Raw genomic sequence first — 16905 nt, 5'->3', positions numbered from 1 at the left:
CTTCAGAAAGCACGGCTTACTGGCCCCCAAAGCCACATGTTCTGGGGGCTTACCTTCCCTGTTCAGGAACCCAGTGTGGGACTTGACCACCTCACTTCTCAGGGAGAATCTCTGTGATTCTAATTATCCTCCCATTTACAGGTCACCCACCCAGGGTTTTAGGTCTTGACCGTATTGCATCTGTGCCTCTATTACCCATCTTCATTTGCTTCCTTCTTTATATCTTTAGTTTTAGTAGATCTTTTCTGCTAGTCTTCAGGTATTTCTCATTAATAGTTGGTCTGTAAGTAGCTCTAAGTTGGGTTCGCCTGTGGGAGAAGACGAGCTCAGCATTTTCCTTCTCTGCCACCTAAGAAGATAGTTTCTTGACATGGTGTTCCAGAAGCTTTAATGGAAATAATACATGTGGATTGTTTTGTTTAAATAAAGTACTATGATTTTTAAAATTTGCACAGTATATAATAGTTTGTGTGTCATTCAACCACATTGTACACTAAGATATTTTTGAAGATAAATGAAGGATGCAGAATTCTTTCTGGAGTTGTGTCTCACATGCTGGACTTCCCAGGCGGCACTAGTGGTAAAGAACACACCTGCCAATGCAGGAGACGTAAGAGACACGAGTTTGATCCCTGGGTCGGGAAGATCCCCTGGAGGAGGGCATGGCAACCCACTCCAGAGAATCCCATGAACAGAGAGAGGAGCTTGGCAGGCTACAGTCCATAGGGTCAAAAAGAGTCGGACACGACTGAAGTGACTTAGCATGAATGTGACACTTTGGCAGACATTTTAAAGTTTATTTTGAGTTTTACTAGTCTACCATGTTCTCCTTTGATCCTCAGGAAAACTCTGAGAGATAGGAAGTATTCTTTGTTGTAATAGAAGTAAACTTGAGGTTTTGAGTGGTGTCCAGCCCTGTAGAAAGAAGTGGAATCAGTAGATATAAAATCTAGTGTCTTTTCTGTGGTACTCCTAGGACTAAATATGTAGGTTAGTGCAGTTCTCAAGCAGGAGAAATAGCAAGTATTTCAGGTGTTCAGTTTTTGTTTTTAATTACATTGCCTTATCTTAAAACTGTATTCCTGATTTCTTAAGGAGTATATTATTAATAGGTATCACTGAACCATAACAGGGAAATGGTAAGCTTTTTGAGATGTTGAACCGTGTAAGTAGCCCATCACCTTGATGGGACACTGAAATGAAGAATCACTGCTTTCACATGGATATCGTGGACTTAATGCAGTGCTTGAGCATTGTGCACTGATACATAGGTACTGCTTTCCCTCTAGGTGGCTCTCTGGGTCTGTACAGATAGAGATCATTGAGACATGTGTTATTCCTACCTCTGTTTTCCCTCTCTGCTCTGTGGGGCTTTAGTTACATTTTAAGTAATTAAACCATAAAGTCCACTAGGATATAATATCAGCCGCTCAATTTAATATAAATTTGAAAAAGGAATAAACAAGTTAGAGCAAATGTTTGTTAATTACATGCCCATAAATTGAGGGGGGGTGGGCAAGGGAAAGTGGAAAGACAGATAAGTAAAAAAGGTTTATTAGATTTCTGTAATACATTTAATTTATAGTATGTAATTATATGTACTCATGAGATAAATTTCTTGAACATAGGTGTAGTAATTTAGCTGTACATTTATTTTTTATAAAAAAACTTGGTTTGGAAAGGAATAAAAATAGTGCCATATTTATGATACTGCCTTGGTACTAAAAGAATTTTAAGATTCAACCATGTAGGTATTTGTCAGTGCTTTTTATCCCTGACCTTTTAGTAATTTGATCCATAGTAATATGGCATTTGCTTCCACTACTGTATCAGAAGAACTGGGGGCTTTTACCCCTTTATTCTCCTAACAGCTCTTCATTCCCTGACTGCTTTCTTCCCTTGGCATCTGTGAAAAGATCCCTGGTTTTTCTCATTCCTCTGTTAATCATTTCTTCTTGTTATGAGTATGTCTTAAATATAGGTGCCTTAACAGGCTTTGGTACTTGATTTTCTTTTGTTTCTGCTTTATGTGTTCTCATCATGCACAGTTAGATGATGTCAGAGTTGTGGGTACCATTTATGTGCCATTGGTTTCCAAGTCCCTGTCTCCAGTCCATTTCTGTCTAGCTTCCAACCAACTTTTCACCTGTCTGCCATGGCAGTCTTATGGTAGGTATTCAATAAACATTTGTGCAATGGATGAATGCTTAGAACTCAGTGTCTGCTCCCCCTACTAAAACAACCTATCCTCTCTATTCTGTTGAAATGATTTCTCAGTATCTAAGCTTAACTTGAAAGTATTTGACTCCTTCTTTCCCTCACTCTGCACTTATCCACAATTACCAGTTCCTGTGTATTTGAGCTTGGAGAAGGGGCTGACTTGGGTGCATTGCCCCCATCCTCCAAACCTGCTTTGATGACATTCTAGTCAGGCTTCTAATTTAGGTCTTAATTACAAGGCATTGTAATTACAAGTTCACTTTTCTGTCTCATCTTTCTTCCCCCCAACTTTGTAGGCATGTCATAAATAAATATTTGTCTTAATATGTTGTTATTTCCTTTCTCAAATTTGTATTAGATTGAGTGGCTGATGTTATGAATTGATGTGCTTCATAGTTTATGCATCTTAGAAAGAGATGCTAATAGAGTATTTTTGAACCCTGCTTGTAAGAATGTAAGATTTGAGTGATGAATCAGTATGGACAGATAGTTCTCAGTATTTCTTCTTAAATCCTTTAAGACCTGACTATACACAAAATGTTAAATAGTGTACAGAGTGAATAGCAGAAGTATCTTTAAGGATATACACATTGCGTGGTACATTAAATGATAAAATGATACAATTTGATATATAGGGTCAGTGGTGTATATGTAGCCAACATAGAAATAGGTAAGGTATTATTTTCTTGGCATTGTCTAGGGTAGTAAGTTAATGTATTTAAGTCAGAATGTCTCTTGTTATATTTTTTGTTGTTCAGTTGCTCAGTCCTATCTGACTCTTTGTGACCTCATGGACCGCAGCATGCCAGACTTCCTTGTCCTTCCCTATCTCCTGGAGTTAGCTCAAACTCATGTCCATTGAGTCAGTGATGCCGTCCAACCATCTCATCCTCTGTTGTCCCCTTCTCCTCCCACCTTCAGTCTTTCCCAGCATCAGGGTCTTTTTCAGTGAGTCAGTTCTTTGCATCATGTGGCCAAAGTATTGAAGCTTCAGCTTCAGCATTAGTCTTTCCAGTGAATATTCAGGACTGATCTCCTTTAGGATGGACTGGTTGGATCTCCTTGCTGTCCAGGGGACTCTCAAGAGTCTTCTCCAACACCACAGTTCAAAAGCATCAATTCTTCTGTGCTTAGCCTTCTTTATGGTCCAACTTGCACATATGTACATGACTACTGGAAAAACCATAGCTTTGACTGTATATACCTTTGCTGGAGAAGTAATGTCTCTGCTTTTTATCTAGGTTTGTCTTAACTTTGCTTCCAAGGAGCAAGCATCTTTGAATTTTATGACTACAGTCACAGTCCACAGGGATTTTGGAGCCCAAGAAAGTATAGTCTGTCACTGTTTCCATTGTTTCCCCATCTATTTGCCATGAAGTGATGGAACTGGATGCCATGATCTTAGTTTTTTGAATGTTGAATTTTAAGCCAGCATTTTCACTCTCCTCTTTCATTCTCATTAAGAGACTCTTTAGTTCCTCTTCAGTTTCTGCCATAAGAGTGGTGTCATCCGCATGTCTGAGGTTATTGATATTTCTCCTGACAATCTTGATTTCAGCTTGTGATTCATCCAGCCCGGCATTTTGCATGATGTACTCTGCATATAAGTTAAATAAATGGGCTTACAATATACAGCCTTGACACACTTATTTCCTAATTTTGAACCAGTCTGTTGTTCCATGTTTGGTTTTAACTGTTGCTTCTTGATCTGCATTTAGTTTTCTCAGGAGGCAGGTAAGGTCATCTGGTATTCCAATCTCTCAAAGAATTTTTCACAGTTTGTTGCATTCCATACAGTCAAAGGCTTTACTGTAGTCAATAAAGCAGAAGTAGATGTTTTTCTGGAATTCTCTTGCTTTTTCTATTATCCAACAAATGTTGGCAATTTGATCTCTGGTTCCTCTGCCTTTTCTAAATCCAGCTTGTACATCTGGAAGTTTTCAGTTCATGTACTGTTGAAGCCTAACTTGAAGGATTGATTAGTTTTCTGTGATTGTGGTTTTCAGTCTGTCTGCCCTCTGATGGAGAAGGATCAGAGGCTTATGGAAGCTTCCTGATGGGAGTGACTGACTGAGAGGGAAACTGGGTCTTGTTCTGATGGGTGGGGCCATGCTCAATAAATCTTTAATCAGTTTTCTGTTGAAGGGAGGGGCTGTGTTCCTTCCCTGTTACTTGACCTGAGGCCAAACTATGGTGGAGGTAATGAAGATAACCTCCTTCAAAAGGCCCCAGGCACACACTGCTACCCTCAGTGCCGCCAACCCCGCAGCAGGCCACCACCAACCCACGCCTCTGCCGGAGACTCCTGGACCCTCACGGGAAAGTCTGGGTCAGTCTCTCGTGGGGTCACTGCTCCTTCCTCCTGGGTCCTGGTGCACACAGGGTTGTGTTTGTGCCCTCCAAGAGTCTGTTTCCCCAGTTCTCTGTAAATTCCGGTGGCTCCATGGTGGGTTAATGGCGACCTTCTCCAAGAGGGCTTATGCCATACCCAGGTCTACTGCACCCAGAGCCCCTGCCCCCGCAGCAGTCCGCTGCTAACTTATACCTCCTCAGGAGACACCCAGACACAGTTCTGTCTCAGTCTCTGTGGGGTCTCTGGGTCCTGGTGCACACAAGGTATGTTTGAGCCTTCTGAGCCTTCAGCCTCTGGCGAGTATGGGGTTTGGTTCTAAATGCAATTTCATAGCAGACAGACTGAAAAACACAGTCATGGAAAACTAACCAGTCTGATCACATGGACAACAGCCTTGTCTAACTCAATGAAACTATGAGCCATGCCATTTAGGGCCACCCAAGATGGACAGGTCATGGTGGAGAGTTCTGACAAAACGTGGTCCACTGGAGAAGGGAATGGCAAACCACTTCAGTATTCTTGCCTTCAGAACCCCATGAACAGTATAAAAAGGCAAAAAGATAGGATACTTAAAGGTGAACTCCACAGGTTGGTAGGTGCCCAATATGCAACTGGAGATCAGTGGAGAAATCACTCCAAAAAGAATGAAGAGACAGAGCCAAAGCAAAAACAACACAACCCAGTTGTGGATGTGTGGTGATGGAAGTAAAGTCCAGTGCTGTGAAGAGCAATATCGCATAGGCACCTGGAATGTTAGGTCCATGAATCAAGGCAAATTGGAAGTGGTCAAACAGGAGATGGCAAGAGTGAACGTAGACATTTTAGGAATCAGCAAACTAAAGTGGACTGGAATGGGTAAATTTAACTCAGATGACCAGTATATTTACTACTGTGGGCAAGAATCCCTTAGAAGAAGTGGAGAAACCATCATAGTCAACAAAAGAGTCTGAAATGCAGTACTTGGATGCGGTCTCAAAAATGACAGAATGATCTCGATTCGTTTCCAAGGCAAACCATTCAGATTCAAAGTAATCCAAGTCTATGCCCCGACCAGTAATGCCGAAGAAGCTGAAGTTGAACGGTTCTATGAAGATCTACAAGATCTTCTAGAACTAACACCCCAAAAAGATGTCCTTTTCATTATAGGGGACTGGAATGCAAAAGTAGGAAGTCAAGAAATGCCTGGAGTAATTGGCAAATTTGGCCTTAGAGTACAGAAGGAAACAGGGCAGAGGCTAGCAGAGTTTTGCCAAGATCACAGTGATCATAACAAATACCCTGTTCCAACAACACAAGAGAAGACTCTACACGTGGACATCACCAGATGGTTAATACCAAAATCAGATTGATTATTATTCTTTGCAGCCAAAGATGGAGAAGCTCTATACAGTGAGCAGAAACAATCCGGGAGCTGACTTGGCTCAGATCATGAACTCCTTATTGTCAAAATTAGACTTAAATTGAAGAAAGTAGGGAAAACCACTAGACCATTCAGGTATGACCTAAATAAAATCCCTTACAACTTTACAGTGAATTGATAAATAGATTCAAGGGATTAGATCTGATAGTCAGAGCGCCTGAAGAACTATGGACAGAAGTTTGTGACATTGTTCAGGAGGCAGTGATCAAGACCATTCCCAAGAAAAAGAAATGTAAAAAGGCAAATGGTTGTCTGAGGAGGCCTTACAAATAGCTGTGAAAAGAAGAGAAGCGAAAGGCAAAGGAGAAAAAGAAAGATATACCACATTGAATGCAGAGTTCCAAAGAACAGCAAGGAGATATAAGAAAGCCTTCCTCAGTGATCAGTGTGAAGAAATAGAGGAAAACAACAGAATGGGAAAGACTAGAGATCTCTTCAAGAAAATTAGAGATACCAAGGGAACTTTTCATGCAAAGATGGGCACAATAAAGGACAGAAATGATACTAACAAAAGCAGAAGATATTAAGAAGAGGTGGAAAGAATACACAGAAGAACTATATGAAAAAGATCTTAATGACCCAGATAACCATGATGGTGTGATCACTGACCTAGAGCCAGACATCTTGGAATGTGAAGTCAGGTGGGCCTGAGGAAGCATTACTACGAACTAAGCTAGTGGAGGTGACAGAATTCCAGTTGAGCTATTTCAAATCCTAAAAGATGATGCTGTGAAGGTGTTGCACTCAAGATGCCAGTAAATTTGGAAAACTCAGCAGTGGCCACAGGACTGGAAAAGGTCAGTTTTCATTCCAGTCCCTAAGAAAGGCAGTCCCAAAGAATGCTCAAATGATGAGTGCACAATTGCACTCTTCTCACACGCTAGCAAAGTAATGCTCAAAATTCTCCAAGCCAGGCTTCAACAGTTCATGAACCATGAACTTCCAGATGTTCAAGCTGGATTTAGAAAAGGCAGAGGAACCAGAGATCAAATTGCCAGCATCTGTTGGATCACTGAAAAAGCTAGAATTCCAGAAAAACATCTACTTCTCCTTTATAACTATGCCAAAGCCTTTGACCGTGTGGATCACAACAAACTGTGGAAAACTCTTCAGGAGATGGGAATACCGGACCACCTGAGGTGCCTCCTGTGAAATCTGTATGCTGGTCAGGAAGCAACAGTTAGAACTGGACATGGAACAACAGACTGGTTCCAAATCTGGAAAGGAGTACGTCAAGTCTGTATATTGTCATCCTGCTTATTTAGCTTATATGCAGAATATATTATGAGAAATACCAGACTGGATGAAGCACAAGCTGGAATCAAGATTGCTGGGAGAAATATCAATAACCTTAGATATGCAGATGACACTACCCTTATGGCAGGAAGAGAGGAACTAAAGAGCCTCTTGATGAAAGTGAAAGAGGAGAGCGAGAAAGCTGGCTTAAATCTCAACATTCAGAAAACTAAGATCATGGCACCTGGTCCCATCACTTTATGGCAAATAGATGGGGAAACAGTGAAAACAGTGAGAGACTTTATTTTTTGGGGCTCCAAACTCACTGCAGATGGTGACTGCAGCCATGAAATTAAAAGATCCTTGCTCCTTGCAAGAAAAGTTATGACCAACCTTGACAGCTTATTAAAAAGCAGAGATGGTGTGATCACTCTGCTTTTTGCCAACAAAGGTCTGTCTAGTCAAAGCTGTGATTTTTCCAGTAGTCATATATGGAAGTGAGAGTTGGACTATAAAGAAAGTTGAGTGCCGAAGAATTGAGGCTTTTGAACTGTGGTGTTGGAGAAGACTCTTGAGAGTCCCTTGGACAGCAAGGAGATCCGACCAGTCCATCCTAAAGGAGATCAGTCCTGAATATTCATCGGAAGAACTGATGCTGAAGCTGAAACTCCAATATTTTGGCCACGTGATGCGAAGAACTGACTCATTGGAAAAGACCCTGATGCTGGGAAGGATTGAAGGCGGGAGGAGAATGAGATGACAGAGGATGAAATGGTTGAATGGTATCACTGACTCAGTGGACATGAGTTTGAGTAAACTCTGGGAGTTGGTGATGGACAGGGAGGCCTGGTATGCTGCAGTCCGTGGGGTTGCAAAGAGTCGGACACGACTGAGCAACTGAACTGAACTTGAAGGATTTTGAACATGACCTTACTAGCATGTGAAATGAGTGCAATGGTGCAGTAGTTTGAACATTCTTTGACATTGCCCTTCTTTGGTATTGAAATAAAAACTGACCTTTTCCAGTCTTGTGGCCACTGCTGAGTTTTCCAAATTTACTGGCATCTTGAGTGCAACACCTTCACAGCATCATCTTTTAGGATTTGAAATAGCTCAACTGGAATTCTGTCACCTCCACTAGCTTAGTTCGTAGTAATGCTTCCTCAGGCCCACCTGACTTCACATTCCAAGATGTCTGGCTCTAGGTCAGTGATCACACCATCATGGTTATCTGGGTCATTAAGATCTTTTTCATATAGTTCTTCTGTGTATTCTTTCCACCTCTTCTTAATATCTTCTGCTTTTGTTAGTATCATTTCTGTCCTTTATTGTGCCCATCTTTGCATGAAAAGTTCCCTTGGTATCTCTAATTTTCTTGAAGAGATCTCTAGTCTTTCCCATTCTGTTGTTTTCCTCTATTTCTTCACACTGATCACTGAGGAAGGCTTTCTTATCTCTCCTTGCTGTTCTTTGGAACTTTGCATTCGGAAGTGTATACCTTTCCTTTTGTCTTTTGCGTTTCGCTTCTCTTCTTTTCATAGCTGTTTGTAAGGCCTTCTCAGACAACCACTTGCCTTTTTAATTTCTTTTTCTTGGGGATGGTTTTCATCATTGCCTGCCGTACAATGTTACGAACCTCCATCTATAGTTCTTCAGGTACTCTATCAGATCTAATCCCTTGAATCTATTTGCTATTTCTACTGTATATCCTAAGGGATTTGTTATGTTTAAACCAGTCGTTGTAAGGCTGTAAATATCTTAACTTGGTACAGTGGAAAGCATAGCTTTTTGCTTTTGGTTAAGCTGCTTTTTAAATTATTCTTGGTTTGGCATAGGCATAATTATCTCTTCTGCATTGCAGATGAAAAGGAAAAGTCTGTTTTAAGAAAATATTTATATGCAGTGTTGTGTTCCAGTGTGGGGGCTGATGTCCTTGATCTTAGGAATCCTGCCTGCCTCACATCTAGTCTTTGTATCTCTGAGTCATGTTGAGACTAGCTGGAGAGCTGTTGATAATGAACATGTAAGATTACCACTCATCTTCTCCCACTTTTCTGTGCCTCCCTAGGTACATGGACTGTATCGCACAACAGGTGCTAGTTTTGAGAAGGCCCAACAAGAGTTTGCAACAGGTGTGATGTCCAACAAAACTGTCCAGACTGCAGCCGCAAATGCAGCTTCTACTGCAGCAAGCAGTGCAGCTCAGAATGCGTTCAAGGGTAACCAAATTTAGAGAGTCTTCCGACAATGCACTGTTACCTTTTGATTGTACCTTTTTCTCTAGTTACTATATTCTATAAAATTTTTTTTTCCCAAACACACAGTACACACAGCACGTATATTTCCTAATATCTTGTGCATGGGCTAAAACCAGAAAAACTTCCTCGTCTTATTATTTACCTGACAGTTTCTCAATAGTTCAGTGCCCCTTGCAGAAAAAATAGTACATACAAAGTAAATATTCTCCATGTTTTTTGGGGGATGAATATTCAGCGGATGATTTCAGTGGTGCCACACTGACATTAACATGGCACTTACTGAAAAATGCACTTAGTACTTGCTGCAGTCCTCCTTTCAAGAATCTTAGACATAAAAATTACACATTTGAGCAGGAAAGCAATGCTTCATTCCTTTTCCTTATTTATATTGAAAGAAATAGGACATCAGAGACTTAGGGACTTTTAAATTGGCTTGCTTTTTAGCAATTTCAGTCACCAGTGAAGAGCCTGTGTGCATTTCAAAGCAGATAATGTAAATTTTATCTTTTTATTTTCTTTTTTTAGAGTAGTTGATATTTTGATAATCAATCTCTGATCTTGCATGGATACCATGTTTCTTAAAAGAATTAGTATTTTGGGTTATGCACTGCTTATGGTTGTAGGATTGGGGAGTTGTTTATAGAATCATAGAAATGATTTTCTGTAATACTTTCTTTTAAATAAAAATGTACTGGGATGTAATATGAGGATATAATATAATATGCAGTGCATTATCCAAAAAAAAGTAGATAATTGGTGGAATAGGATGTAGTGATGATAATACCTTTTTGTTTTTAATTTTCAGTATTCATGCCATAGTAAAATATTACTGTTTGGAAACTTTGGTATATTCGTGTGGCTACTCTTTTTAATTGAACTGAGATTGTGTTTGGCAGCTCTCTTTTGGGGTATGCTTGTGTAATTTTTAACAGAGGTGTTAAAGTCTAGCCTAACTCCATGTCCTAAAAGAACATAACAGTATTTAAGATATTTTTCTTTTAGCCTCTCATGTCCAGTTGGAATTAAAAATAAAAAGACCCTGGTACTTCACTATACTTGAATCCCTAATGCACCTCAGTCTTTGAATTTTTGAGACTCACTGAACACACTAAAATCTGTAGCAATAGAAAAAATAAAACATTTAACTTGAACCAAGTGAGAAAATACAGATATAATTGAATGCATTAATTACGGACATAATCATGTTAAATTGTTACCATGCAGCACAGGACTTCATTCTTATAGTATACTTGGATTGAAACTTTGAATCATTTTAAATAACTGATTAAATGCCTCAAAGACACTTGTAAAGTCATGATACTGTTGTTTTGGAAGTCGTTAGCAAACCTCAGATTGCAGAATAATGAGTATGTTTTATTCAATTTGATTTTAAGGAAGGGTAGTCTGTTGGATTATATTAATTGATACTTAAAAATCAGTTGGGTGTAAATGGTTAAATCATTTTTATTCTTCCTCCCAAATTTGGAGTTAAAATGAGTTTCATCCTAGGGGTAGGATGGTAAATTCTCCTATTTATGAAAGAAGCTTTGTGTGATGCTAGATATAACTCAGATTCATCCAGATGGTGTTTACGTTGATTTATTTGGGACTTTGTTGAAGTAATATACTTGGAAGATATTTCTTTTATTCTGATGAAAATAGGATTCAGAGTATGAATTTAAAGCTGTTTTTATGAATATTTCTGATCAGTGATAATCTCTACCTACTTTCTCAACCAAATAAGCCCATTCAAGTTTTTTAGAGCCTATAATCTTACTGAAAAATGTTTCATCAGTATGCTTTGTTGAGTGTGGATTTTACAAATATTCAAAACATTAACCACAAAATACAACAAAAGCACTTATGTCTGTCATTATCTTTCAAGTTCCTTTTGTTTCTCCTTAAACTACAGATGAAAACTTTATCATAGAGACTTTTGAAGAATACTGAGATATCAGTACTTTTCTTCAAGAATTATGAATGCTTCTCTCTGTTCTGTAGAAATCCTCTATTGCTAAGTAGCAAAGAATAATTACAACCAACAGTACCTTTTTTTGTTTGGATGGCAGAAGTGTTGTTTTAAATTCCAGTTATTTGGGTTAATACAAGCTTAATAAAGAGAAAAATGTTTTTTAAAAACATAAATGTGCATTAAAATGATGGCATTGCTTAACAGTTTGATAAAGTAGAGGGGTTTTTAATTCTTATAATCTCTATTCTCTTAACAATTATTAGTAAATAGTCACATTTGCACTCAGTAAAAGATTGGCATTTGTTAGTGTTTTATATTTAATATTAGCATTACCCAGTATCACAATCATGAAATGGTCTTCACATTGTAAGGAACCACGTCAGTTTTCAGTTTGTAGTATTGTTTTGGCTATTTTATTTCAAACAAAAGTTTGAACACTGGAAAATCATTGCTCAGTGGTTTTTAATTTGGAACTTGGATTATTTATCTAAGGATGTTTGTATATTTTGTCAACGAGTAATATTGCGCTGCCATTATGGTGATTGTCATGGTTCTATATAAATGCCCTCCATCTGTCCCTCTAATGTTGCATGTTTTCAGTGGTTTGGAAGTTTTGTATATTTATTGTATTAACACAGAGTGTCATAAAATAAAATGCTGTTTACTGGATGTTTGTTTGTGTAATTTTAAATACTGTATTAGTACTTCAGAGGCAGTAATTATACAGAGGGTCAATGTATATAGAAATACCACATTTGATTTTTAAAAACGACATGACAGTTTTTCTGTTGCTTTAGACTTTTGTAGGTAGTGGAACATGAGATTCACTAGTTAAATAGTTTGACTGCTTTAAGGTCAAAATACACAGACTAGAAGCTAAATTCAAAAACAGAAAACCTGTTTTGTGGTCCAGACCTTGCTTGTGGGTTAACATGGATGCCTCTATACTAGTGTTGTATCGATTCGATTGAACCTGTTTTCTGTTTCCTAACCTCACTACCTGCTGCTGTTTTATGTACTGATGAAAGTACCAGTTTGTGTATTGCTAGATTTTTCATTTGGTTATCTAAAGAGGACATAAAAAACATAGTCTAAAAAAGTGCTCATGGTGAATCTTATTTGAGAAATTCATGTTAAATTAAAATAGGAACAGCATTTTGAGTTTTCTGGGTGTTAACCTAAAAGTGACTTTGGATTTTCATTGGATATAGGCCTTTTGTAAATCATGTTGATATAATGTATGGTTTGCATTTTAGAGGGAGTTTATGTTTAATTATATTTTAGTTGTTTCTGTAAATCATTTGTAGTACATAATGCTTTTTATAGTTATTGCTTTATCTTTTTCTGAAAACACTGCATTAGCACCTAATTTTGCATTTTTATTGGTAAAAATCTACATTAACTGTTTACATACAGAATCTGTTACATTTTTTGTGCAATTTTCCCTTATTAGAATTACTGTGCTGTCACTCACCATTTCACTGTATCTTCTTCCATTTTTTCCTTAAGTTAAATGTTTAAAGGAATTTACTGATTCCTTGTGATTAAGAATTTTATAGGTGAAATAAAAGCGGTTAATGTAAAAATAATTGAGGATATTTAAAAATCTGTACTTTGATAGATTTTTCAAGTACCATAGTATAAATTTATTTAGAATAGAATTGTATGTTTTAAAACACTAGAATTGTTTCTAATTCTTGTTTATTAAACTAAAAGGTTGTAACTCAGTGGTTAAATATGGAAAGTGAAATATTTCTACTAGAGTTTTAGGGTACATTTTATACAACAGTATGCTTTTTGTAAGGATGGGTATTTTTAAACTTTAAGATTTATCACAGTCTATAGAAAGGTAGAAAGGAATCTGTAGAAAATTTCCAAGCCAGCCAGATGTTGCCACTAATCTATCCTAGATGAATACAGTAGATATCCTTGATTAGAAGCAAAATAGGGGAAGGCTCCCCTCTCGTGTTCTTACCCTTCTTGTGGGCTTCATATTTACAGTTTAACTGTGGTTTTGATAAGACAAAGCCTTCAACTTAGAGAATTTTCATCACCACTGTTTATGTTTTCAAATGGCAAGGGACATAGGAGCCAGCATGTAACAGTGCAGTGAGTGTTAAATTTCAAGATTATCCAGTAATAAAGCTTGATTTATTTTTCAGCTCATAACTTTCTGGAGTTGGCATGGCTGATGGTGTAGTTAAAATTCTTCTGCCACTGAAACCCATTTTATCTTTACTGGAGAGAGAAAGTCATTAATCCTCTTCTGCCTTATAGTGTTTCATATGTTGACTGTTACCTTCTGTACATTTAAACAGTTGAATTTGTAGAACCATAGCATGCACATTTTATTTAACTCTTTGTTTTATAGTACTTAGCTTTAATCTTAGAATTCCTGTCCTAGAATTCCTGCAGAACTCTAAAAATTTTGTGGGCCAGTAATTCTCGAGATAAATCATGGTCATGAGATGTTGTTACCATGACAGTTTATAATATTATTCAGGTGTTTGAGAGCTAGGAAGAAAATGCCCTGAATAACTTTTTTTTCTGGTGGTTACAGAAGTTCCTACAACATTATTGTCTCCTATACAAAAACTGAGCCCACTGGGCATACGCCTCCCTCCAACTGATGTTTTTCTAGTATGAAGGAAATAGGTATCTGTTGGAGGACTACTGAGAATATGGAAAATAAGTGAGAAAAACAATATGTAATTTTTATCATCTAGAGATACCACTGTTAATGTTTATTGTATTTTTTCCATTCTTTTTGTATACATACATATTTTATACAGTTAAGGGATATAAATAATGGGAATTTTTGTCCTGTTTTTCCCTCACTTGGTATTATATCATAATGACCTGCTAGTTAAGCTTTTAAAATTAACTTATTTATAAAATTAAGATTACATTTCATATGAATTTAAAAAAATATTTACAGCAAAAGGAGTTACAGTGGCTCATGATTTTATACCCACAAATAGCTACTGTTAATATTTGGTTCATTTCTTTCCGTTAATTTTCTAGGAAGACCACTTTTCTCTCTAATATTAAGAACTCTACAGCCTTGTAATTGGTCTCTTAAGGATGTCTGTCTAGCTCTCACAAACCCCGTTTCTTTGGACCCCTGAAGACCACAGTGGCACTGGATGTCACCTGGCCATAGTGGACTCATACATGGCTCATTAAATTTTTACTCTGAAAGTAGATTTGTCTAGAATTATACTGTTTCAGAGTTGGGCCATGTGGATAACCATATTCTGCCAAGACTTCAAAAGAGTAACTAGAAAACTGACGTGTGATGGAAGTGGAGAATAAAGCAGACATGCAAAAGAGGTAGGGTGAGGGACACAGCCAAGGTCTTCCCAGCTTTCTGTTGCCTCTGTGAGGCCTGACTGCGCACCCCTATTCTGCTGGCTGGGTATTACATTCTCCAAGTAATACTCTTATCCTTTTCTCCCTGAGCTATCTTGAGTCGATTTCCTATGACTTTTTTACTAGAGAATTTTAACTTACACGATGGTTTGTAATCTTTTTTTCCAATTCTGATATAAATATGTTGAATTTTTCGTATGATGAATTACTTCTGTAACAGCGGCTGTATAGATACCTTTATATGTATGTGTCACATGTTATCTTTCAAATCCTGTTACTCTTTTAGGTTCTGAATTTCAGTTTTTTTTTTTAATTATAAATAACTTACCAAGGAATATATTATTGCTAAATTGGGGACCCAAGCTTGTGTTCTTGCCTTAGGACAATATGCTTGGTCAAAGCTAAGTGTAGATTTTTATGATCTTTGATGTGCATTGCCAAATTGCTCTCCAGAAAATTGTATCAATTTATGCCTCCATCTCCGTCTTCATTTACACTGTGCCATGATTGGATGTTCCTTTTCTAAGAAGGCTTTTCCATCAATAGGATTTAACAAATAATTGGAAGGTTTTCTGAGCATTCTGGTTTCCCACAGATGATGGGCTCAGCTGATACTCCTTGTTTATAAATAGGAGTGATCATGTATCTTGTATCTACAGAGGAATCTTCCACTTGCTGAAAGCCCTAAGCCAAAGATGACTAGGACAGGATGGAAAAAAATTGCTGGCCAAGGTAGCCAAGCCATTGAGCCTCTCTAGGTAAAAACTAGATTGGGTTTAACAACAGGTCATGTTTATTCTTCACAATTTTTAGGACAACACTTCGTTTTTAAGATCGACTCTAAATGATATTAGTCTGCACAGAAGATTCTTTTAACTTTTTTCTAAAAACAACATACTACTGGGGACTTTCTATATATCAGAAACTATCCTAAATGCTTCACATAAGTCGGTTACTTAACCCTCACACCAAGCCTATGCTGGAATTTCTGTTTCTGGGCCCTGTTTTATAGAGGAATAGGAAACTACCCCAGTCACTCAGTGAGTGGTGGTGGTGGGCAGGGGAGAGGCAGCCAGGCGCAGGGCCCCTGACTCTTGCCAAGCGTGGGGTTGCTTCCATCACCCAGTGCCACCTTTTTCCAGTTTTCTCTTTTCCATTTTCCACATTTCCAGTAATTCATATCCATCCTTTAGGGACAATGGACTCTAGAAAACAATTCAGTAATCAAGAAAAAAAGTACAGCGTGTATTTTTGAAAATCTCCAGACCAAGGCCTACCTCCACAACATGTGGGTAAGTACCTGCTGCCTGCTTTTCACAGCGGTGCTGACTTCTTCAGTGGTCTTTGGCATTTGTGTGTGTGTGTGTGTGTGTGTTTGGAGAAACTTAGGTTGAAAACAAATCCTTATTTAATTGTCATATTAGCTATGAAGAAAATAGGCCCCTTATGTAATCATAATGGCTGCTTATTCTGGATGAGAGATTATTTATAATTTTTTTTATGGAAGCATAGTTGAAAAGTACAATTTTGTGTTTATGCTATGCAGCAAAGTGACTCAGTTATACACATATATACATTTAAAAAAAATACTCCTTTTCCATATGGTTTATCCCAGGATATTGAATATAGTTGCCTGTGCTATATACAATAGAACCCTGTTGTTCAGAGATTGTTATAATAAAACTATCATTTTTTACCACTGTCATATACTTGGTGAATTTTTAATGCTGTTCTCAGGATTGAGCAAATTGAGATATATGTTGTCATCTTGGAAAGTATGAAAAATTACCAGGTTTTTCTCTGAAAGGGAGCAGTGTTTTCATCAGTTGTCATCTTATGATGTGGCTTTTTTGGAGTTAAATTTGGAAGTTATTCTGAGAGTTTAGTATGCAGATGTTGGTGTCTCCTTGGGGTTTGTATTTGTTTTCTCACTCTGTTATGGGGAGAAGGAAACTACAGCTGTTGGAGAATGTAGTCTTTGGTGTCAAACCTGTATTTGAACTTTGGCTTTGCCACTTACCAGCTTTTTCATGTGGGATAAACTGCTTAACCTCAGTTAAGTTACTTGGGTGAC

General features: G+C 37.8%; 1 protein-coding gene across 5 annotated transcripts in view; it reads left to right on the top strand.

The window, feature by feature from the left end:
* SCAMP1 (secretory carrier membrane protein 1) overlaps positions 1–16905 on the top strand; it is a 150190-nt gene that overhangs the window by 113389 nt on the left and 19896 nt on the right. For 3 of the 5 annotated variants that reach the window (XM_043919970.1, XM_043919967.1, XM_043919971.1), the window contains 2 exons: positions 9298–9448; positions 16025–16123. In XM_043919970.1, coding sequence (XP_043775905.1) covers positions 9298–9448; positions 16025–16086 — 213 coding nt within the window. In that variant the 3' untranslated portion in view covers positions 16087–16123. Of the gene's footprint in view, positions 1–9297; positions 12129–16024; positions 16124–16905 lie in introns of those variants that run through there. The other 2 variants (XM_043919969.1, XM_043919968.1) reach the window with 2 other exon arrangements.

Source organism: Cervus elaphus, chromosome 12, assembly GCF_910594005.1.
Source record: "Cervus elaphus chromosome 12, mCerEla1.1, whole genome shotgun sequence".
Lineage (NCBI taxonomy): Eukaryota > Metazoa > Chordata > Mammalia > Artiodactyla > Cervidae > Cervus > Cervus elaphus.
This window is presented reverse-complemented; position numbering and strand designations above follow the sequence as displayed.